At 32.2% G+C, this 25023-nt stretch overlaps 1 protein-coding gene across 1 annotated transcript in view; it reads left to right on the top strand.

Annotated features, from left to right (window-relative positions):
• The first annotated feature begins 1754 nt into the window (after positions 1 to 1754).
• The window catches only part of LOC149412567 (peptide transporter family 1-like), a 64774-nt gene continuing 41505 nt past the window's right edge, over positions 1755 to 25023 (top strand). Inside the window, exons 1-2 of the mRNA XM_089646012.1 lie at positions 1755 to 1855; positions 19781 to 19833. Of these exons, the coding sequence (XP_089502138.1) occupies positions 1798 to 1855; positions 19781 to 19833 (111 nt within the window). The 5' untranslated portion in view covers positions 1755 to 1797. The remainder of the gene's footprint in view (positions 1856 to 19780; positions 19834 to 25023) is intronic.

Genomic DNA, 25023 nt, shown 5'->3' with positions numbered 1-25023 from the left:
AATAGTTTTACGAGAGATGGGAAGGCTGACAGAGATATTGAAAGAAGAGTAAATGCAGTTAACTCCATTAATGGAGGACTGAACGCAGTTGGCGCCAACAAAAATTTGTCCAAAGAAGCGAAGTTAGCAGTCCACAATGGAGTGCTGGTACCTACCCTGATGTATGGAAGTGAGGCATGGAACTGGCAAAGAAAGGATGAAAGTAGATTGAATTTTGTTGAAATGAGATCCCTGAGGCGTATGTGTGGTATAAATCATGTATGATCTCGTGAGGAATGTGGAGATCCGCAAAGAGTGCAAGACTGATGTAAGCGTAATGAGTAAGATAAGGAAAGGGACGCTTAGATGGTTTGGGCATGTAGAGCAAATGAGCGAAAAAAGGAGTGTAAGGAGGATATGTGATGTAAATGCGAATGGTAGCAGAAGTCGGGGACGCCCGAGGAAGACATGGCAGGATCAAGTGAATCAGATACTCAAGTCGGGCCATGTCAAGAGTCAGAATAATAGAAGAGTATGTATGAAACGATGTATGAATGTGAATGAGGCAAGAAGTGTGTGCCAAGACAGAGTTGTTTGGCGGTCCGTCCTCCCTGCCTACCCCTGCGGGGAAACGGCGTGATAGTTAGTTAGTTAGTTCAACTATATCAAACCTTCCACGCTTTTTTACCCCCTTTCCCTTTTATAAATTCCCATCCCTCCTCCCTTCCTCCACTTCCCCCCCCTTTTATCGATTTTTTTCATTTTTCTCCAATATTCAAAGTCTTTTCAACAATGTCAAACAATCCCCCCTTTCTTCCCCCGTCTCCTCCTTTAGATCATATTTACTGCATCAGATATTAATAAATATCCTACTTTAATAAAACACATCAAATGAAACAATCGATAATAAACAATCAGTCTCACGCTCTATGACGTAGGACAATGCATGTGTTGTGAGAAAGACAGAGAATCCAATGATTAATGTAAGTATTGTGCTGCACCAAAGGTTGAGATATACCCTGATGCTTGCCAACCTCCGACTGTTGGTAGAAGATATGCCCTGATGCTTGCCAGCCTCCGACTGTAGGTTAAAGATATGCCCTGATGCTTGCCAACCTCCGACTGTTGGTAGAAGATATGCCCTGATGCTTGCCAGCCTCCGACTGTAGGTTAAAGATATGCCCTGATGCTTGCCAACCTCCGACTGTTGGTAGAAGATATGCCCTGATGCTTGCCAGCCTCCGACTGTAGGTTAAAGATATGCCCTGTTGCTTGCCAACCTCCGACTGCTGGTAGAAGATATGCCCTGATGCTTGCCAGCCTCCGACTGTAGGTTAAAGATATGCCCTGATGCTTGCCAACCTCCGACTGTTGGTAGAAGATATGCCCTGATGCTTGCCAACCTCCGACTGTTGGTAGAAGATATGCCCTGATGCTTGCCAGCCTCCGACTGTAGGTTAAAGATATTCCCTGACGCTTGCTCACCTCCGACTGGAGGTTGAAGATATACTTTGATGCTTGCCAACCTTCGATAGGAGAGAGCGTCCGAAAAAGAAGTAGATAAAAATTTATCTTTAAAGAAATATTTTATTTTTATTTGTATTGGTTACTACAAAAAATGATGGATTGATATCTCCGTGGTGACTTTTGTTTGAAGGTACTGATTAACAGGTACTGAGGTACGGGTATGACAACTTCAGTAAATACGGCTTTATCTGCCGAGATAATGGAACGTTACAAGTAGCCTCCGGAGGTAGCGAATCGCTCAGTCGCCTGACCGTTCTGGATTAGGTGGTTACTCCTCTTTACTTTACTAAAATGACGGAACCCGACAAAAAAGTTCCCCTTAGTGAAAATTCTTCGGACAATGGCTCTGGTAAATAGATCTTAAATTATAAATGAATCACTCTTTTTAAATGGCTTATTTTTATTTCTTATTTAAATAATGAATTATTTTAAAGTTATTAAATCCAGAACCAATCGGATCTATAGGTGATAAATGACTTGAGGCATCATTGTAAATCTATTATGGTATTGTGTAGAAAATATTAATCTTTTGAGTGAGAAATTATTATTTTCCTCATAATTTTTGAGTGATTTTCGTTTAACCTGCTTCATGATGTCTTCATCTCGTTTAATAAGAATTAAAAGAATTAAAAAATATGTATTGTATCTTCACCTTTATATTATTTTAACACTTTTTTGTTTTATTATTTTTTTTCACATTGTATAATTTGTATAATGCTTTCATTCTACTTTGTGCCAACAGCACGTTGGCATTATTACAGAACACTTCCTAGAATCTGTTTTACCTTATTTTACGAACTTTTTAAGTTAAAAGTTTTATCCGCTAAACTACTCAATCGTATTTTCCTGATAAATACCAGTTTTCAGTCACCTGCCATATTATTTAAGTTAGATCATAACAGATACAAAAACGAAAAGCTATTTGGGTGATCTTTGAACGAAACGTAGCGATTCTATTGGTGGCTAAGAAACAATGTTTATAAAGTTTGTACAACGTAACATTATAACCGATTTACTTTGAGATATGCAACCCACAAATTGACAATTGTTTAACAAATCGTAAGATTCGGTTCACCACTCATTATCACTTGTAATTTATGCATTAAGTACATTGTATGATCGCGTGCTAAATACATTTACTCATGCAGGTAATGATAAAAATAATGAATTGTTTGATGCTAAATGCTTGTACTTTAATTCTATTAACTCTGATTTGTAAAGTTTCTCTATTTTATTTGTTTGTTGTTGGAAATTACTCATGAATTAAAGTAGTAAAGCAATGTTATTTGAAGTATGGTTCCTCGCGCAAAGTGCTATTAAATTCTGGGTAATCCACAATTGATCTTCTAATCTAGAATCACATCACATCCAGAAATTTTACCCACCGACATCGATGACTCTTTTTTATCTCGACAAACGGTTCGACATGGTTCGGCTCGCAAGTGTACATGCAGCATGAGATAGAAAAATAACTAAAATTACCTTTCACCGGTACATTGAAAATGTTCTTGGATTTCCCCTAATTATATGAATTTCTCACATTTCTCTCAATCGCTCACCCTCTCTCTAGAAAAGGTTTTTTACATTCATGTACCTACGTATATTGTAAACAATCTGGCAGGACGTTGGTTAATATTGCTGAACGGTTTTCACCTCTATCAACAGACCATACTGTTTACCTACTAAAAGCTCTCGTGGCAGAATTTAGTTTCCAACATATTATTCAATTAACGACCACTAAGATTTGTGTATTAATCTAAAAAAATCACGTATTTTAACATTTTGAGATAGAATGTATTAAAGCGTCGTGTGAATAAACGGTCAAGTGCCGAGCTGAATTTTTGGTCTGGTTCTGAACGAAGCATCAGATGATTATCAGAATTGTAATACAGATGGTCAACTGACGCAAAATCCAATTAATATCATACAAACATCTTCAAGATCGATTAGAGGTTGTAACGTCAGCGATTAAGTGTGTAATTTAATGATATCTCTTTATTCAAGAGAAATAATTTGTTTGTGACAAAAAAATATTATTTTTCCTGTCAGAGATTGCAAACAATATCAGTGTAATAAAGGAAATCGTCAAATATTTTGCGAGATAGTCTTTCAATCAAGATTAGCAGATGAGAATTTATTGTTATTGTGGATTAACATTTATCATTAGGGAGACTTGATGGAATGTTTGATCACTGATAAGGACACGATATTAGGTATACTTGTGAAGTATATTCTGACAATTTCATTTCATAACAGACTAACTTCCTTTTACTATGATTGCTTGTAATTGTAATTTGCGAATCTTCCAAACCAATGTTTTGGATAACATGTTTCACTTAGTTGGCCGTGAACATCTCAAATCATATCCCACTTTACTATCTGTTCACGCGATGGATTGTGGATTGGTGTTGTGAAACCGGACTGTAGTTGGGAATACTGCTTCCAACGGTCTGGTGCCAGTGAGACTGTGACATCCCCAATCGGGGTGTGTTGTGAGGCTGAAGTCAGTGGAGAGGGAAGGAGATGCAGTAGAAGAAGGTGAGAAAGTATTCAGGTTATTCAGATATTGTCTCCAAACACGGCTATAGCCATTTTAAGCAACGTTTAAATTCTGAATGGTGGTCTTACACCACGCGGATCTAAGAGTATCTTCAGCTCGGGAACAGGTGCAAGTTTACAATATATTGTTTTTAATTAATGAACGGTGAAAGAACACTAATTAATCAAATAAATTTAACTTACTCGACTAGTCGAGACAACTTACTTGCTAGTCGAGAGTCTTACCCCTCGACCGCGGAGACCGTCAGCATGTGAGTGTTGCCTGTACTGTCTAAAGCCCGTTGAGTCTAATACATTTGGGTTTCAGTGTGTCATCCAGTTTAAAACATAAGGGTTTCCTTGTAATTGAGTTTAATACATGTGGGTTTCCTTGTAATTGAGGTAAATACATGTGGGTTTCCTTATTATCGTGTTCAATACATGTGGGTTTCCTTGTTATCATGTTCAATACATGAGGGTGTTTTTGTCATCCAGTTTGTTATACATGGGGTTTCCTTGTAATTGAGTTTAATATAAGTGTGTTTCCTTATTATCGTGTTTATTACATGTAGGTTTTCTTGACATCCAGTAATACATGTGAGTTTCCTTGTAATCGAGTTTAATACAAGTTGGTTGCCTTTCTCTGATTTACTTTGTAAATAGATGTCTGTGGGGAAATGTGGATAAAAGCGAACATTCTCTTCAATTTTGTTGCTTTATATCTTATAATTAAGCTGGAATATTTTTTTTAATTAAATTTTCAAATTGCACTTAATACATGTGTGCGCTAGGCTATCGATATATAATATACATACCTAGTCCATTTAGAGAAGTCCTCGCTTGGGATGGTATACCTACGGTTTGTATATATATATATATATATATATATATATATATATATATATATATATATATATATATATATATATATGTACCTGGGGTATTTAGAGAATTCCAAGCCTGCGACGATGGTTTTATATCAATACAAATGTATTTGAGGTAATTTGACGTTGTGTATGTGTATGTCATGTACTAAAGTTTGATGTAACCACCATAAATATCTCGGACTCAAACTAAAACCAGGCTAACATTGAATTTAAAACTACACAAGTGAAATGTAACCACTAAATTTAAGTACATGCGTATTATGACCATTAACGTTATTTATCATTTCTGCAGAATACATACCTACTTCACATGACTTGTATTGAAAGATCTGTGCGAAATACATTCCATGTGAAAATAAGAAAAGATTTGTCATTTTCATTACTTGACCGTGACTATGAAGAATTTAATCTCCACAAGATAAAGAACATATTTATTTTAAGATCATCGATAAAAAGTCTTTATAGCTGTATTGTTCTATAATTTAGATAGATACTTGCTATTATAAACGTAATATATTATGTACTTGCGTACATATTTTAGATCTATTATTAAAGTATGTTGTGGCATTATAGCAATGCGTGTAACATACACACAATGTGACATCAAACATGACATCAATTGCAGCAATTAAATATGAACATGTGTCATTCTGCACATTCTATCTATGGAATATTCCGTTGCTAAAACCGTTTTTGCTGTTAATTATTTTGTAATTAACTATGTATGTTTGTACAGTTAGGAAATAGCATAACAGAGAATTTTTAGAATCATAATACAGAATAAGCTTACCTTTCACAAGAATATAAAATTCGTGAATCCTGTGAACCTTCACGGAGAAAAATGACTATTGAAAATTTATTAAGAATGCCTAATATTATGATTTTCATGTACACGTGTTCCGACATCGTGATAATTTATTCGTAATTTACTAAAAGTTTATCAGGAAAACTGTTAATTCATTCGTAAGGTCTGCAATTCCGTTTTTACCGAAATTACAAATAATTTGCAGAGATTCTTTATACATCATTGAAGAAGAAAATAATACAAATAAATCTAAATGAAACAGAACAAGACACAGAACAATAATAAGAAAAAGGTCTTAACTAGGAATATAACCCAGGATCTCTGCCTTACCGCAACAACCGGTTTGACGGCCGGCGTGGTCTAGTGGTATACGCTTTTGACTACAGATCCGAAGGTCGCGGGTTCGAACCCGGCGTGCGCAAATAAATTTTATTTGATTAATTTGTGTTATTTCACAATTAATTAATTTAAAATAATATATAGTATATTTGCCGCACGTTCCAGAGTGGAAGATACTCTCAGTATCGCCCTGGTGTAAGACCACCATTCAGAATTGAAACGTTGCTTGAAATGGCTTTAGCCGTGTTTGGTGACCAGATCTGAATAGCCAGGTACTTCCCCACCTTCCTCTTCCCCATCTCCCTCCCCTCCCCAATACCCTCAGCCTCACAACATACCCCAATATGGGGATGCCATAGTCTCACTGCCTCCAGACGGGAGCAGTTGGGACTCTTGTGCGGTATTACTGTAAAAAAAAAAAAAAACCTCTTTAACCGCTCGACCATCGGGACCTAATTATCACAAGTAAAATATTTTTGTTGTTTGTTTTTGGGGTGTTATGCCATGTTGCGCTAACATATAAGAAGGAGTTAGCGCAACACGGCATAACACCCCAAAAACAAACAGCAAAAATGCTTTTGGCCGTGAAATGAAATCTAAAAACTTAGAAGTAAAATATGTTAAAAAATAATTGTAAGATAATATTGTTGTGAATTGTGAATGATGTATTACATTTAGTTCCCAATAGTCGAGTTGCTAAAGACGTTGCCCCAGTAAAACAAAGATCCTGGATTCAATTCCCAGTTGAGACCAAGTTGTACCAAGAGACCACTTTGTACCAAGTACAAAGAAAGTATTGTTTTTTATATTCTATTTTTCTCTGTGCACTCTTATCCGGGAACAAATAATGTACTCTTTTTTAATTGTATTTTTCTCTGTGTACTCTCTTGTCCGGGTTCAGAGAAAAAAAAATATTTTACTAATAGAAATTGTTCAAAAAGTCATAATAAAAATAATACTTAAATAACCTCCCCACTGAACGCGTATTCGAAGAATTCAAAGATCCTACATTTAGGACGGGTTGTTTCGGAGGATTTGAACAATTCTCCAAATTTCAAAGTTTTCAGTTCTGTGAAAGATTTTTTCAAGTTCTGTTTTTACTTCAGTTCTGTCATGCAACTAGCCTATGATGATATAATAACAGAACTTGAATAGGACTCTCACAGTACCCAGAAATGAACGTTGAAATTTGATGAATTGTTCAAATTCTCCGAAACAACCCGCCCTTAAAGAAAAAGATAAATACTCATTCATAGCTGAAAATCGAACCTGAATTAAATATATATGTTCATGCCCTAAACTACACACTTCTTTTACCCAGCATCATTATACTCACAAAGGAAAACATTTCTTTAATAAATTACCAGAAGGAATTAGAAGCATTAATGATAAAAAAACAACTATTAAACAATATAAAAAAATATTTTAAGGAAATCGTTAACAAAAAAACTGATTCCCCTAGTTTCACTTGAAAATCTCACAAATTATCCCACTATACTCTATTTATCCTCCATCATATATATTTTTTCTTCCTTCCAAATACAATAATTTGTATGGATTTTAATTTTGTAATTTTTTTTACTTTGTAACCAAGTTATATTAATTTTTCTCAAATTTACACTCCTCTACCATCCACAAGCAAATGCTTTTAATGGAAGTGTAGTATAAATTAAAACAGTATGACTTGTAAATATTTATTGTAAAAAACACAAATAATGAACAAATACAAATGCCAAAAAAAATATATATATTATATTATATCATATTTTTCTCTGTGCGTTCTTGTCCGGGTACAGAGAAAGTACTGTTTTTTTTATATTCTTTCTTTCGAAAGTACTGTTTTTTATTTATTTTTTCTCTGTGCACTCTTGTCTAGGAACAGAGAAAGTACTATTTTTTGATATTGTATTTTTTGAACGATAAATAGATATTCAGTAATACGTCAAGCTAAGCCCATCCGCAATCTCCGAAATCCTTCACTTACATTTAGTTGATTGATTATAGTACATAAAATATTTTAATCACCTTTTGCTTAATCCTCCAATGGGTTTATAAATCTCTCAATTATCAGCTGTCGACCCTCGCTAAGTAAAAACATGTTGATATTAGATATGCTTCCAATTAATCTCAGTTTGATGAATAGCGCACATAATAATACGGTTGTCATTAAAGAATTGTATTTCGTTAATTGAATATTGATCTCACTCATACAATATTGGTTGCGTGGTTATTTATCAGTGGCATTTTTCTAAATAATATAATATTTATCTAAATATATCTTAAGACATTTTTGATTCAAACGTTTTCTATAGTAATCTGATTAGAGATTATTACATGAAAATCAAATTGTGATTCCGCTTTAGACGCTAAAATAATTGGAGCAGGGAAAACAGAATGAGAAGGTTGATAAATACCTAGCCATTCAGATCTGGTCATCTATATCTTATGAAGACTAAATACATTTCAGGCGATGACGTGATGTATTTATTCTGTCCATGGTGATTTATAGCCTACATCCAATTGTTAGACCTAACCTCTAACCTAGTCTATCTCCTTCACTCTGGAAAGAGGTGAAAAGGCGCAAGTGTTAAAACGGCCCTATTTTCAAATGACATATCATGGCATTTATTTTTTTATACGACACGTACAAAACAAATGCAACGTGCTCTTCATATATTTAAAAATATTTGTCAAAAGTCTAACATCGACATTTTTTCGGAGTCACTGCCCAAATTTAAAAAACCCATGATGTCAATAATATAAACTGTTCAATTCGCATACATATACATGCACACTCACACATATACACTACATACTCCCCCTGCGAATTACTGAATATATATACCCCATACAAAGACATTACAAGAAAACTTTTGGGCCCTATTATTGGCAAAAGTAAACCAAATTATTCCATACCTCAGGTGAAATTAATGAAACATAGTGTAGGGCCTACTAATTTTAGAGACTGGCAAGATCTTGTTTATCGCCACACTGGGACGCATGCGCGTTCCATATTTGAAAGCCACGTGTGACAGCTGGTGCCCATCTAGAAAGTAGTCATAACTTTTTTTAAATCTAGAAAATCCAGGTTAAATACCATCATTCAAACCAGATCTGAATGGCCAGGTACTTTCTAAGCCTCTTCCGAGGTTGAGGGTTTGAGGTTCCCTAGGCCGGGGTCTCTCGAGTCTAGGTGGAAGTCTGGTCCTGACTGATACGATACGTTATGTTTGTATCTGGCAATAAACTTTTTATCTTTATTTCAAACATAAAGTCCAGTCGTGCCTGACAACAATATTATTGTGATGACGTGTTGTGTTTCAAGTAACATTTTGATTCATTGTACACGTACCTTAATAACAATTAAATGATTTGTATATCGCCGTGTTCTTGATGCCGAGGGCCCTGGGCTCGTGCCCCGCGTGCCCATAGAGTAAAGACGGAACTGCAAGGGGGGCCATCAGCATTTGCTAACCGTTAGATCCGCCCTGTTCCCCTCTCCCTTCAGCCTCACAGCCTTGTGACTTTTGGCTGTACTAGAACTAGAGTGCTAATATTACAATAATGGCATTACTGATGTTAAAATCGTTACTGACCAAACAACATAATACTGTTGAATTTTTCAAACTTATAACTCCATACGGAATTCACATATTAAAATAAATAAACAATAGTATCTATGCAATACACAAAGTATAATGATATCCACTGAGAAATTGTGCTCGGATTATGTTAACTATTTCGGAAATTACGTACTTCCTATACACTTAGACACAATACGTAATAAATAATTTATTTACATCCCAATAAATAACTAATTTTATTATAATCTTTAATACACAATTGATGTGACATTCGACAGCGTTATTAATTACTATACTTATACTAGTTGCGTCACGGCGCGTTACATGCTTTATCTTTACTGCCAGCAATAGGATTACCATTAAGCTTTAAATACATACAAAACCTGCATACATAAGGATCACATACTTTTTTTACATATCTAAGACAACATTCTAAATAATAACTCTTTATTTAGAAAAATGTACTTTGCCTTCCGAGAACATACAATACAATATCTGGAGAAGAGATGATGTGGAATTTATTAAAAATACACACAAATAATCACTTTACATTCGGTTATCCGTAAAAAAATAATTCTATGGAAACAATAAATATGCGCATTTTCATCCGAACTTATATTTGATGACTTTGAAGTAAGACAACCAACATCATATATTTCTACCATGCAACATTACAAATTTACTAAGACAATATTCTATGCAAAACTGTACCTTTCAAAATTAATAGATATCTTGGAAAAACAACAAGTCTCCCAATTCCAAAATTTTGGGGCAATTCAATTTTAAATTAACACGTTAGGGTATTTAAAAATCATTACCATAAAGAATGAGATATTTAAATATGTATTTAATAGATTTTAAATTTCACTTTAAAATAACACACAAAAAGTGAGTTTATTAAACAATATAACATAAACACAACACACTAAGATTTTTTATTTGTTTATTTCGACATAGATTATGTAAAATAATAACGGTTATATGTATGTGGACATCAGAACAGACCCTTTCTCACAATAGATTATGTAAAACAATAACGGTTATATGTATGTGGACATCAGAACAGACCCTTTCTTACAATAGATTATGTAAAACAATAACGGTTATATGTATGTGGACATCAGAACAGACCCTTTCTTACAATAGATTATGTAAAACAATAACGGTTATATGTATGTGGACATCAGAACAGACCCTTTCTTACAATAGATTATGTAAAACAATAACGGTTATATGTATGTGGACATCAAAACAGACCCTTTCTTACAATAGATTATGTAAAACAATAACGGTTATATGTATGTGGACATCAGAACAGATCTACAACAAAAATAAATGTGTTTTAACTTTGTTTCAAAGTAATAGTGTCGCCCAAACCTCCAACGGTGTTGGACGCGAGTGAGCGCCGTAAACAGTGAATAAATAAAATAACACCTTCAATCCAAGACAAATTATATAAATACATAAATTTACGGAAAATAAATTTTTTTAACCTGGAAAAATGGAGGAAGCGGTTGATCCGCATGCCTTCATAACAAAGGCGAAACTAAACATAAGTGACTTACATACAATCATAGAAGAAAATAAACTTACCAAAGAAACCAAATCAAAAATGATGAAAGAAAAAAATAACATCATGGAAATGATATCGCACATGGCAATAGAATTAGCTAAATTACAAGAAAAGTGTGATATTCAAGAAAAAAACCAAGCACAAAAATACCCATTTTCATACTCTTCTGCAGTAAAAAACTTAATATCACAAACGCAAGAAAAACGGTTTCCTATAATAATTAAAAGCTTAAAAGAAGAAGACACTGAAAAAATAAAAGAGAAAATACAAACGATTAAAATATCGCAGTTGGGAATTCGAGTATATGAAATTAAAAAAACAAAAAAAAAACCTTATAACATGCCCAGAAAAAGAAGACGCAAAAAAAATTAAAAGATAAGATAAATGAAGTCGACAAAACCATAATAGTGGAGGTACTTCTGAAAACGGATCCATGCGTAATATTCAAAGGTCTTGACAAAGACTATACCGAAAAATAATTCTTAGAAGACATCATTGAACAAAACAACGACATCAAAATGATATGTGAAAAATACCAAGACAAAGAAATATTACAAGTTAAGGCCATCATTACAAACAAAAAAACTAACAGCAAAAACTTAATACTACAAACAAATCCCGAAATGAGACTACATCTTATTAATAATAAAAAAAATTCATCTAGGATTCATGAGAATCTATGTAGAAGACTGCAGTCCTCTTACCCAATGTTTCCACTGTCAAAGATTTGGACACACAGCACAAAAATGCTACAATAGAATGAATAAACCAACATGCAAGCACTGTTCAGAAGATCATTCCATCTCCGAGTGTAAATCCCTGGAACTGCCACCCAAATGCGCTAACTGCAACTCAGCTAACAAGAAGAAAGAAATAAACTCCTTGAACAGTAAAATGAATGAAGTAGACCACCGAACAAACAGCGAAACATGTAAGTTCCGATCTTACATGCTTAAATTAGCCAAAGAAAGAATTAACTACGACATTGAATAAAAATCTTATAAATAATTTTGTAAAATACAACCGAAAATGCATTAAATGGATGATTTCTTAAGTAACGAATTAGAGTTAAATATTAAAATTCAAGAATATGAATGTATATGTACCGATTCGTGTAACAAAATTATTTCTAAAAACATCAATGATATAATTATTATGCACATAAACATCCGTAGTATTCAAAAAAATTTAGATGAATTAATTCTAAAAATAAATAATTTAACTAAAAAACCGGACTTCATAGTGTTATCCGAAACATTTACGAACGCTGAATCACCGTCTTATCACTTACCTGAGTACAACTATATTTCTACCAAAGTGGACATCAATAAAAATTCGGGAATAATAATATTTGCAAGCAATAAATTTAGTATTGTTAACATAATAGAACATCCAATACACTTAGTAAACTGCATCGAAGTACATTTCAAACTCGGCAAATCAATATACTATCTAATAGCTATCTATAGAACGCATGGCTCGAGTATTATTACGTTTATAAATGACCTCAAATACATATTATTAAAATTAAAAAATAAACTTTGCTTCGAGATTTTAACGTTAATATTAATGAAAAAATAGAAAATAATAACAAAAATGAATACATCAATTGTATGACTGAACAAAATTTTATATCTTGCATAAATAAAAATACTAGGGAAATAAAAGAACATACTCCATCTTGTTTAGACCACATTTGGACAAATGTAAACATTAAAGATCTTCACAAAATTAAATCAATTGTTTGGAAAACTAACATAACTGATCATCACTCATGCTTACTTCTGTATAATAATAATATTAAACATAAAAAACATAATTTAGTAACCAAAAAATCAACAATAGATATGACTATTCTCTCAGAAAAATTAAAAAAGGAGGATTGGAATAATGTTTTAAACAGTGATGATACTGAAATTTGTTCGACTAACTTCGAAAATATTATGTCACAACACATTAAAAATTCGACAACTGAGATAACAACACACATAAAATCAAAATTAAGATGTTTAAAGCCTTGGATTACCAAAGGACTTATTATATCTATCAGAAATAAAGAAAAACTTTACAAAATAACTTTAAAAAATCCCCAAGATGAAAAAGCATATATTTTCTATAAAAAATATAAAAATAAATTAACATCTTATATTAAAAAAAGTAAAGAAGTGTATTTTAAAAATAAAATATATCTTCAGAAAATAACCATAAACAAATGTGGAAAACTGTTAATTTCGCCATAGAAAATACAAAAAAAACACAAAAAATTAAGTACATTGAACATGATAAAAAAATTATAGATGCCAATATACAGCCTAAACAATGTGCAAACATATTTAATTCCTTCTTTGCAAATGTTGGGAAAAATCTTGCGAAAAATATTCATAAGCCTTCAAACCAAGAAAACCATAAAAATAAAAATATACAGAAACGTAATATACTTTCAATGTTTGAAACAACAACAGAATGTGAAATTTCGAAAATAATAGAAAATATGAAAGGAGGTTCGTCTCCCGGTTTTGATTCTATTACAACACACATGTTAAAAACTATGAAACCTCACTTAATAAAACCTATCACTCATTTAATAAACTTAAGTTTAACAAATGGAATTTTTCCAATGAACTACAAAACCACAATAATCTCACCTATTTACAAATCTGGAGATCCACATCAAGCAACGAATTATCGCCCAATATGTCTAATTTCTAATATAGGAAAGATCTTTGAAAAAATAGTAAAAAAACAATTGGTAAATTTTCTAGATAATAATAAAATATTACACAAAAACCAGTTTGGCTTTATAAAATCTCTCAGCACACAAGATGCTATTGCTAACGTAACTTCATACATTTACGAATCATTAGATAAAGGTAAAAAATGTGCGGGTATATTTATTGACCTTAGAAAGGCATTCGATAGCATATCCCATGAGATGCTATTAAAAAAATTGAATAATATCGGCATAAAAGGCAACGCGATTAAATGGATCACCGACTACTTAAAAAACCGTCCTCAAGTAGTAAAAATCAATCGTGTTAATAGTGATCAAGAGATTACAAGCTTTGGAATCCCCCAAGGTACAGTGCTTGGACCAATTATATTTACTATATATGTAAACGATATTTTTTTTCAACCTTTACATGGTCAAATTACGTCATACGCTGATGATACAGTATTAATAATAAGTGATTAGACTTGGGAAAAAGTAGAACTAAAGGCCACAGAAGACATCAACACGCTCAAGAATTTTTTCGACACTAATTTACTGTCACTTAATAATGAAAAGACATTTGTAATTCCATTTGCAATCCATAAAAATGATACTCCTAAAAATTTTAACATTTTCATACATAATAATACTAAAATTCACAGCCAAAACTATTGTAAATCAAACTGTACAGTACTAAAAACAACAAATAAAATTAAATATCTAGGAGTAATTATTGATAAAAATCTGAAATGGAAGGAACAAATATGTCAAGTAGTAAACAAAATTAGAAAATTAATATATATATTTTTAAGAATTAGAAACTTTCTGTCGATAAAATTTTTATATTTAATTTACTTTGCCTTAGTTCAATCCACTTTACAATACGCGCGTATAAATATAACCTTCTTCCAATTGAAATTATACAAAGAACAATTATTAAAATTATATTAAAAAAATCCTTTGACTACCCAACAGAACGCCTGTTTGAAGAATTTCAAGTACCTACATTTAAAGACCTATATATTAAAAACTCACTAATCCAAATTATAAAAGAAAAAGATAAACATCAATTTTTAAATGAAAACAGAACGCGACTTAGACATGTTTTTCTATGCCCAAAACTAAATACGTCTTTTGCACAACATCATTATACTTACCAAGGAAGAACTTTTTTCAATCGTCTACCAGAAGAATTCAGAAGCATTAATGATAAAACCCGAATACTGCGCTCTGTCAAGAGACACTTTAAAAATATTCTGAAAAAAAAAAACTACTGTCACTTAATTAATCTCACAAATATCCTTAGTTTTCCATAACTTCCTTTCTTTTTTAAAAAAATATTATATTAATATATTATCCTTCACTACTATCAAAAAAATACTACAGCAAACATACATTTATGTACAATGAATTATTTAAATACTAACTAACAACAACATTTATGTACACTCCCCTTCCATACACAAGCAAATGCTTTCAATGGAAGAGTAGTAAAAAGACCCAAGATGTAAAATGAATTATGTACCATGTAAGCATATTATTAAAAATAAAAAATAATTACAAAAAAAAAAAAAAAAAATACAAGTAGATAAAATGAATATATACCGCCTGTCTAACAATAGTTGGTGGAGTAATGGTTCGCATAGTTGTCTTGCAAGCAGTTGATCGGGTTTCGGTTCTCGACCGTGGCAATTGTTTTTTTTTAATTTTTAAATTATGTGTAAAAAGTGTTATGAAGATCGAGCCAGGGAGAGGGGCGGGGAGGCAATGAAATTCTCAGAAGTCGGCAGGAAAGGGCGGCGGCACACAGTGGGCTGAAAATCGCCTTTCATAGACATAGAGACTTGAATTTTCAAGGGTATTTTTTTTTGGCTAGAAATGGATTCTGCTGATCATTACTATGCTATAAAATGTCATACGAAGCAATTGCGTGTACAAATGAAAGAGTTATAACTTTTTTAAGAAAAATTTGTATGGCGCTGACATTAAAAATGAGGCTATCTCTGGAATCATAAGGTTGGCCGTTCTATCTTTACACACAGATAATACTACTATTTATTTGTATTTTTTTGACATAATTCATATTGTGGCGCAAGGTGCGATTTTTTTTTTTAAATCCTCAAAGTTGCAAAAAACCCTTTTTAATGTTGATGATTCATTTTAATGCTTAAATGCTTTTAGGCTTGCAGTGTAAATAAAATATTGTAAACTTGACAAAGCATACTCATATGTAAAGCATTTAAGCATTAAAATGAATCTTCAACTTTAAAAAGTTTTTTTTTCAACTTTGAGGATTTTAAAAAAAAATCACAAGTTTTGCCACAGTAAAAAGTATGTCAAAAAATACAAATAAATAGTAGTATATTTGTGTGTAAGGATATAATGGTCAACTTTATGATTCCAGAGATAGCCTCATTTTTAATGTCAGTTCCATACAAATTTTTCTTAAAAAAATGATGACTCCTTCATTTGTACACGCAATTGCTTCATACAAAATTTTATAGCATATTAATGATCAGCAAAATCCATTTCTAGCCAAAAAAATACCCTTGAAAATTCAAGTCTCTATGTCTATGAAAGGCGATTTTCAGCCCACTGTGCAGCAGGTGGCCGGTCCAGACGATGCGAGAGGCTTTTGATATACTGACACACTCCGGACCGGAGCTCCGGACCAAAAAGGTCCCTTTCCTTTCATAATGAGTTTTTATTTATTTGGTTTTGGGAAATATGATATAATTTAGAGTTTGTTAAAATTTAATGCAAAGGGAACATGACTGCAATTTGGGGAAGTCAGACTTTTGACTGAAGGATTGGCTTAGGTTTTTTTTTATATGTGTGTGGTATGTAGGTACATGCGCAAAGCATTTCGGAAATGGGCTTTCGTGGGTGGGAATTCCCGCATAAAGTGTTTCCGCTATTAACCACGACGCCATGTCTCCGAATGGATAGGTTATTACTTATCAGGAAACGGCCTGCAATCCCGTTTTCAACCAGATTACCAATAATTTGAAGAGATTTGACCTCCACGGAAGCCGGTATTAGCACCCACTCCGTATCACAACACACTTTTGTTTTGTAACAACTCTTGATATTACTAATGTTATTAAATAAATAAAAATTGTCAAAAAGCATATAAGTATTGCTTTCTTATTCTTGTTCATCACTCTAACATTGGCAAGTGTCTACTCTTTTCGCACACCAACATAATTTCTAAAGAAATCCGACGAAAAACGAACAGATCGTGCTTGTTTGAATTTTTATGATGTATACCGGTTTACACGAAGCCTAAAACGCCCAAAATGGGTAGCCAAAAAATCTTTCAGTAACGACTCGGTTCGGACTTTTTTCTTCCGTTTCATACTTTACTCGGGTCCTGTACCTACTTATTGTGAGCTAAATAATATTTTTTATAAAACAGATAAGGATGATAACAATATCACCAATCGATGGCTGAAGTAGATAATTTAGGTTCACATTCCTACAAACAAAATGATTGTTTCACGTTTCTCATAGAACATAAGATAGCCACAGTAGTGTTAACGCTATCTCCTATAATGTGAAGCAGTAATAGCTTATCAAGTATCATGAAATGTGTATAAAACGTTTTCTCGTAGCTTTGTAACGACTGATCAGATAAGATATTATACTTCTTCATTCTACACTAATTTTTAAAAGATCTTGATCACAAAATTTATTTATAATGATCACAAATTTAAACATTTTCCACTTAATAAGAAACATATCATTTGAGTAACACATTTCTAAATAGTATAAAATAAAGTCGCTATCCGCGTCTGTCTGTTTGTGCACTGATTTGATAGAATTTTCACTTAAATTCAGAGAATTTCTTCCGGAAGGTTTATATATATTATAATACATGCATATTATACTTTAAAAAAGTATAGAAAAATCGATGTTTTGTAATCAACTCTTAAAAATATATTCATGTGCTTTCATTGATAACGCTTTCTAAACTTATGAGATTCATCAACATAATGTAGTACGGAATTGTATACCTATCTTGAAAAGGCCTACAGAAAAGTCAACCATGCCATATGTCTATCTCCCAAAGACAACCTCTAGCCTAGCAACGCCTAGTACCTACATGTCAGCTGCGTTCTGAGCTAATGTACGGGAATTCCCGATATATTTCCTTATCTTTTTATATATGTTTGTTCAAAGCAATTCTTCTCGCTGAAGTAGAGGTGTTGCGTTTTATACAAATTGTCTAACAACAAATTCATCTACGTTAACTACCTTTTACTTAAGGCGATGCACTACGTCGTGTAATATTTTAAATTTAGCCGCTATTAATAACAACCCTTACGTAGATGGCGATAAGGTTTAAATTCCCGCTTAACACCATCCGCCTTTGATCTATGCAAGAAAAAAACATGGCAAAAAAGGCCTTTTATTTTATTTTGTGGATGTTCAGATTGTTCAGGCATATATATTTAATTTTTTTTCGATCATTTTATAAATAACTTAATTTTCCACATTACACAATAAAATCATAACCGAAAGTGGGTTCGTAAGTAGGAGATTTTGAACTTTTAAGTAGTTTTCTGGGCTTATACAAAGACTTATCTAAAAAATACTCGATTGTTTCAAAGGCCAGGATGTATTCTACTCGCAGTATTTAATGAAAGCATCTGAAACATTTCTAGGCGACCAAATTTTTAAACCAAAAACACATGATTTTGCATTACTACGTATTGCATCGCCTTAAGACGGTAAAATAATTAGACAATAATAATTTCGTAGTTATTCAGATTTTGTGTTGATTCTTTTGTAATGCCCTCCTATCCTATCCCTAAATACTTAGCACCAATAGTTTTACTACTAAGTAACAGTAAGAGTAACGATCCCAAACCATCTCTGATGATTGACAAGTGGAATAATGATCGACAATAGACTGTACTTGCCTTCACGATGCAGATTTTAGGGAATTTCGGGTAGCGGAAAGTATATTCCCTTCTGATGTACAATATGTACTTACCTACACAGAGGGAACCGATGTTTGACCTCACAATAAATTAATAAAACATTAATTTAAGACACATTTATCGATTTGCCTTGACATGACGATATAAAGCATTTTCATTGTAGATTGTGACATCATGATAATATATTCGTACTTTACTAAAAGTTTATCGGGAAACCCTTTAAGTCATTTGTAAAGCCAGCAATCCCGTTTTTAACCGAAAATACCTATAATTTGAAGATATTTTTAATAAAGTGTACTAACTTTATACTCTGTATTCTTATTTTTCTCCATGTACTGGCTTTATACTTTGTATTCCTATTGCGTTTCCTTTGTCAGATCTACTCTCTATTCGAGATTTATCAAAATTATAAAACACTATACACATGCTTTTTTATTTTCACGTCCACAAAAATGACGTTTTTATAATATGCATTAGGAGCAGCTGACGTTTGTGCGTAACATTGGGAAATCTACTGCACAAATGCACAGTTCGTGGATTTTCCACATATAACATGTTCAAGTACGAGTATATAGTATTTTTCAGAAATAAGACAGAACGCAGAATGTATGAACTGCGTAATGTACGTTGAGAGGTTATATTATTACTATTATGAATAATATTTGATGATAATAATATTTTATTAGATAGGACCTGTTATTAAATTCAACTCACGTGAGTCTTGCTTGATTCATTCTTGCTTCATCTACATAATAACAATAGTGAAAGAGAGTGTATACGCATTTATTTTATCCTGACCTAATTATATATCTTAAAAGATATATAAAATATACAATTAATGTGTACCGATGTAATTTGATTTCGTACTATTGAGTAATATAATATTGTTTAGTTTCAGACCCACCTCCGAAGGCCGTGTTCGACGAAATCGAATCATTGGAAAAGGTAAATTTGACAGCTTCTTGCGACTAATATTAATACTTTGGCCATTAAAATGTGTTTTTTTAAACTGGCTGAATTCAAAACTGTGACAACCAGAATAAAATATTAAAAGGGAATTTTTCAACATTAAAATATCACAGAAAATGCAATTCTGTGAAGATAAGACTAAATATTAATATTTTCTGGATTGGTGCAGTTTCCATTTCAGCCATTTTGCGACTTATGATGTGTGTTCATATGTTTGATGTTTTTTATATGGATTTTAATCTTATATATATGTTAGGTATTAAGTGAATGAAATAAATAAACCTCAACTAAAAATGATAAAAGGAATTTGAATCGTAGAAGAAGTCGGTGACGCCCTCGTTCTTGAGTCGGGCCAGAAGAGTATGTATGAATGTGAATGAGGCAAGCAGTCAAGAAGTGTGTCCTCCCTGCAATGCGTTGTGCTAATTAAATTGTTAACACGGATGAAACAAGCCAACAGAAAACACAACTCAATAAATACGCAGTTTTTAGCTGTACAAATGAATGGATATTTGAGCGCAAACTACGTATCTTCAAACGGAATTGATTTAATCCAAACAATAATGTCAACACTTAACGGTAGGTACTACTAAATACAATCTACTTTGCAATCGATAATAATGTTATTTCACTATCTTTACTAAATTTGGAATTAAACACAAATACATTTGGAATTCTAATTGTCTCTACTATATAAAATAATTTATTATTTGACATAATTGTCTTACTCTTTGTTTTCGCTGAATGCATTACATATATTCTAATTGTCTCTACTAAATAAAATAATTTATTATTACGGAATCTTGAACTTTTGGCAATGTGACATAATTGTCTTTCTCTTTGTTTTCGCTGAATGCATTACATATATTCTAATTGTCTCTACTAAATAAAATAATTTATTATTACGGAATCTTGAACTTTTGGCAATGTGACATAATTGTCTTACTCTTTGTTTTCGCTGAATGCATTACATATATTCTAATTGTCTCTACTAAATAAAATAATTTATTATTACGGAATCTTGAACTTTTGGCAATGTGACATAATTGTCTTTCTCTTTGTTTTCGCTGAATGCATTACATATATTCTAATTGTCTCTACTAAATAAAATAATTTATTATTACGGAATCTTGAACTTTTGGCAATGTGACATAATTGTCTTACTCTTTGTTTTCGCTGAATGCATTACATATATTCTAATTGTCTCTACTAAATAAAATAATTTATTATTACGGAATCTTGAACTTTTGGCAATGTGACATAATTGTCTTACTCTTTGTTTTCGCTGAATGCATTACATATATTCTAATTTTCTCTACTAAATAAAATAATTTATTATTACGGAATCTTGAACTTTTGGCAATGTGACATAATTGTCTTACTCTTTGTTTTCGCTGAATGCATTACATATATTCTAATTGTCTCTACTAAATAAAATAATTTATTATTACGGAATCTTGAACTTTTGGCAATGTGACATAATTGTCTTACTCTTTGTTTTCGCTGAATGCATTACATATATTCTAATTGGTGTAAAGAACGTTGATGTGTTCATCAATTTTTTAATTCATGAAAAACACACAATTCATTAGAATTACAAATTTTAAAAAAACCTTAAAGGTAAAGCGTCAATTTATTTTCAGAAGCAGTGAAAATTCTCGAACAATAAGCTTTTTTCATTCTGTAATGTACACATATACGAAGAGAAAACGATTTTTGCCTTGACGATTAATTAACACGTCGTCTAAACGATAATCGGGAAACCTATTAAATCATTGGTTATTGGTAGTAATTCTGTTACTACATGAAATGAGTTGTTCAGTTCCGAATTGATCTAAAAGTACAAATTGAGGAAAAACGTATCTTCCATATTTTATTTTGCAAAAAGAAAATACGTTTTACAAAATTAATAATTTGGTACATTTTCGGTTTTTTTCAGGGATATAGAATCTGTAGTACCTACTAGTAAAATATTATGAACGTTGTGTCTGAGCACATTGTACACAAACTCTGTATGGAATTTACACCTGGCTAATCGAAAAATATATTTATTATTGGTTATCGTTATCAAAAACCAATTTGAAAACAATCACCTCGAGAACTTATCAGATCTTGATAAAAATATGCTCCAGATACATAGAGATAATTGTCCAAAGAGAAGAAGCACTTGAATTCGCGTACAACGTACTGGTTCCATGTATATATATATATATATATATTTGGGGAATACAGATACCTACTGGCCGTTCGTCCCAGACCCGGTTTATCGTATGGTACTCACTGGGCAGGTATTATTATTTCATACCAGCCTGAGTGCGATCGATACGATTATTCACTTGCCAATGTGAGATTATATTTTTTATCAAACAATCTGCTTGTTTTTATAATTACTATAATATAATGCAGTAGCTATGTTTAAAATACATTGCTTGCTTTAATATAATGTACTAGCTCAATCTAAAACACATTGCCTGCTTCAATATAATGTACTAGCTCAACATAAAACACATTGCCTGCTTTAATATAATATACTAGCTCAATTTAAAACACATCGCCTGCTTTAATATAATTTACTAGCTCAATTTAAAACACATCGCCTGCTTTAATATAATTTACTAGCTCAATTTAAAACACATCGCCTGCTTTAATATAATTTACTAGCTCAATTTAAAACACATCGCCTGCTTTAATATAATTTACTAGCTCAATTTAAAACACATCGCCTGCTTTAATATAATTTACTAGCTCAATTTAAAACACATCGCCTGCTTTAATATAATTTACTAGCTCAATTTAAAACACATCGCCTGCTTTAATATAATTTACTAGCTCAATTTAAAACACATCGCCTGCTTTAATATAATTTACTAGCTCAATTTAAAACACATCGCCTGCTTTAATATAATTTACTAGCTCAATTTAAAACACATCGCCTGCTTTAATATAATTTACTAGCTCAATTTAAAACACATCGCCTGCTTTAATATAATTTACTAGCTCAATTTAAAACACATCGCCTGCTTTAATATAATTTACTAGCTCAATTTAAAACACATCGCCTGCTTTAATATAATTTACTAGCTCAATTTAAAACACATTGCCTGCTTTCTTATTATTATTATATGAACAAGCTGACAACCAAAGGAACATTCAATTTACGAATTATCATTTTTTTTTCAAACTAATTTTTGGATATCTTTTCGGGGTTATTAATAACGGCATTGTGAATGAAATGTATTTAAAACATTTTCTTTTTAGATTTTTAGAATGAAATCAGTGGCTTTGCCACAGTTTTACAGTGCCTTCTTCGGAAGGCGAACATTCTAGTCACTATTTAGTGATTTTGTTTTCGAAACCGTTATTAATTCTTATATAAATATGTAATAATATTTATATATTTTTTAAAACACATATATAATTACACAATTACATCGTGTATTTATTTATTTACTAACTTTCGGTTAATCGACTGGTATATATTATTTACTTGTCGCTTACAACTTTACGTCTACAGATGTAACACTACATTTAATATTTTCATATATTTTGCTGACCTGAGTATTTAATAGTTATATTAGGAAAATTGCAAATTTAGAATCATGAAATTTGAACACAAAGTCAATAGCGCAGAGCAATAACAATGGTGGTATTTTTATGAATGTATATCGACCTGATTTCAAAGATTTGTCAATAGCCTATTGGGAAACACATTGGGGACATTTGCTACTCACTATCCGCTACCCGCCCACTTACTCTTTAGTTTTCGACTGCGCCATATTAACACATTAAAGTATTCGCGACGTTCGGCCTGCGATTAAATCTTATTTCTCTGGAATGCCTTTAAAATAATCACGATTAGACCATTGTATTTCTAAATGTTGAAAGTAAAAGATAATAAAGATTCATCTTTGGAGTTATAATAATATTACTAGAGAGGTGTTGAACTAATTCGCACAACTTATCGATAACGAAATTATCACGAGAGTCTACTGGAGTGGAAGTAGGCTGTTCAGATCTGGTCGTTAAAGGTTTGGTGGTACATACTGAGAGCATCTACCACTCTGGAACATGCCCCAAATACACAATAAATATAGTATGCAAATTTGAAACCACAACCTTTAGATTTGAAGACGAGGATCTACGAGGGTCGGCAGTATCAAATCAGAATAGATTTTTACAGATTGACATTTTATGGGAGAGCTTTAATTTATTGGATTATTTCTAATTATGGTTCCGAAGAATAATGAGAATATGGTCCCGGTAAGACGAGAATCAGGATGGATAAGTTTTGAGTCCCTAACAATATGTATTATGTCATGGTTTCAACCATTGCTAATTTCATAACTAGTTTAGATTTCGTTAAAATGTTGTCACCTGTTCCTTCGTCACACCGAATATCGGTTTCGACACACTCCAACTTCAGCATCTTGAGCAATAGTTTACAAATTCGGTAAAGAGCCACTTTTTCCAAGACGGAATAGCGTGGGCTTACTTAATTTGACAAAATTGGCAACTTTCATGCATTTGTTTATGCGGAGCGAGTGGGCTGAGCTATAAACATTGCTAAAACGTTACAAATTACGAATGATTATATTTGTCGATTGCTGTTTCAACTGCGCTTAATCGACACTATTAACAAACTTCAACAATATATTTATACTTAACGTTTTATTTTTAAAGTTGATAGCATAGCCTCAATGGTAGGTTCATAACATCGTCTATTAGATTCGTACGGCGGGCGTCACTCATACACATTTTGAGTACAGTCAAACTTCAAACTCAAGTCTAATTATCTGGCCTATTTACAAAAGTGGGAAACATACTGATGAAACAAACAACATGGAAACTATAGACCGTTTAGTATAAATACCTATCACGCGCTACAGAAAAGATTCTCGAAAAATACATAAATCAATAAGAATTTTCTTACCATAATAATAATTAGTACTACTCGTAGACAAAGGCATATGATACTATAGACCCGATAAAACTGTTAAATACTTCGGAGGCAATAAGGGTATACTCAAACTATTCAAAAGCATCCAGTTAAATACTTCAGAGGCAGTAGGGGTATACTCAAACTATTCAAAAACATCCATTCAAATCCAGATTCATTTTATGTTATTATATTACAATACTGATTTCGGCAAAGAGGGAGATCAATGA

This window comes from Hesperophylax consimilis, chromosome 23 (genome assembly GCF_061612785.1).
Source record: "Hesperophylax consimilis isolate HC1 chromosome 23, BYU_Hcon_1.0, whole genome shotgun sequence".
Lineage (NCBI taxonomy): Eukaryota > Metazoa > Arthropoda > Insecta > Trichoptera > Limnephilidae > Hesperophylax > Hesperophylax consimilis.
This window is presented reverse-complemented; position numbering and strand designations above follow the sequence as displayed.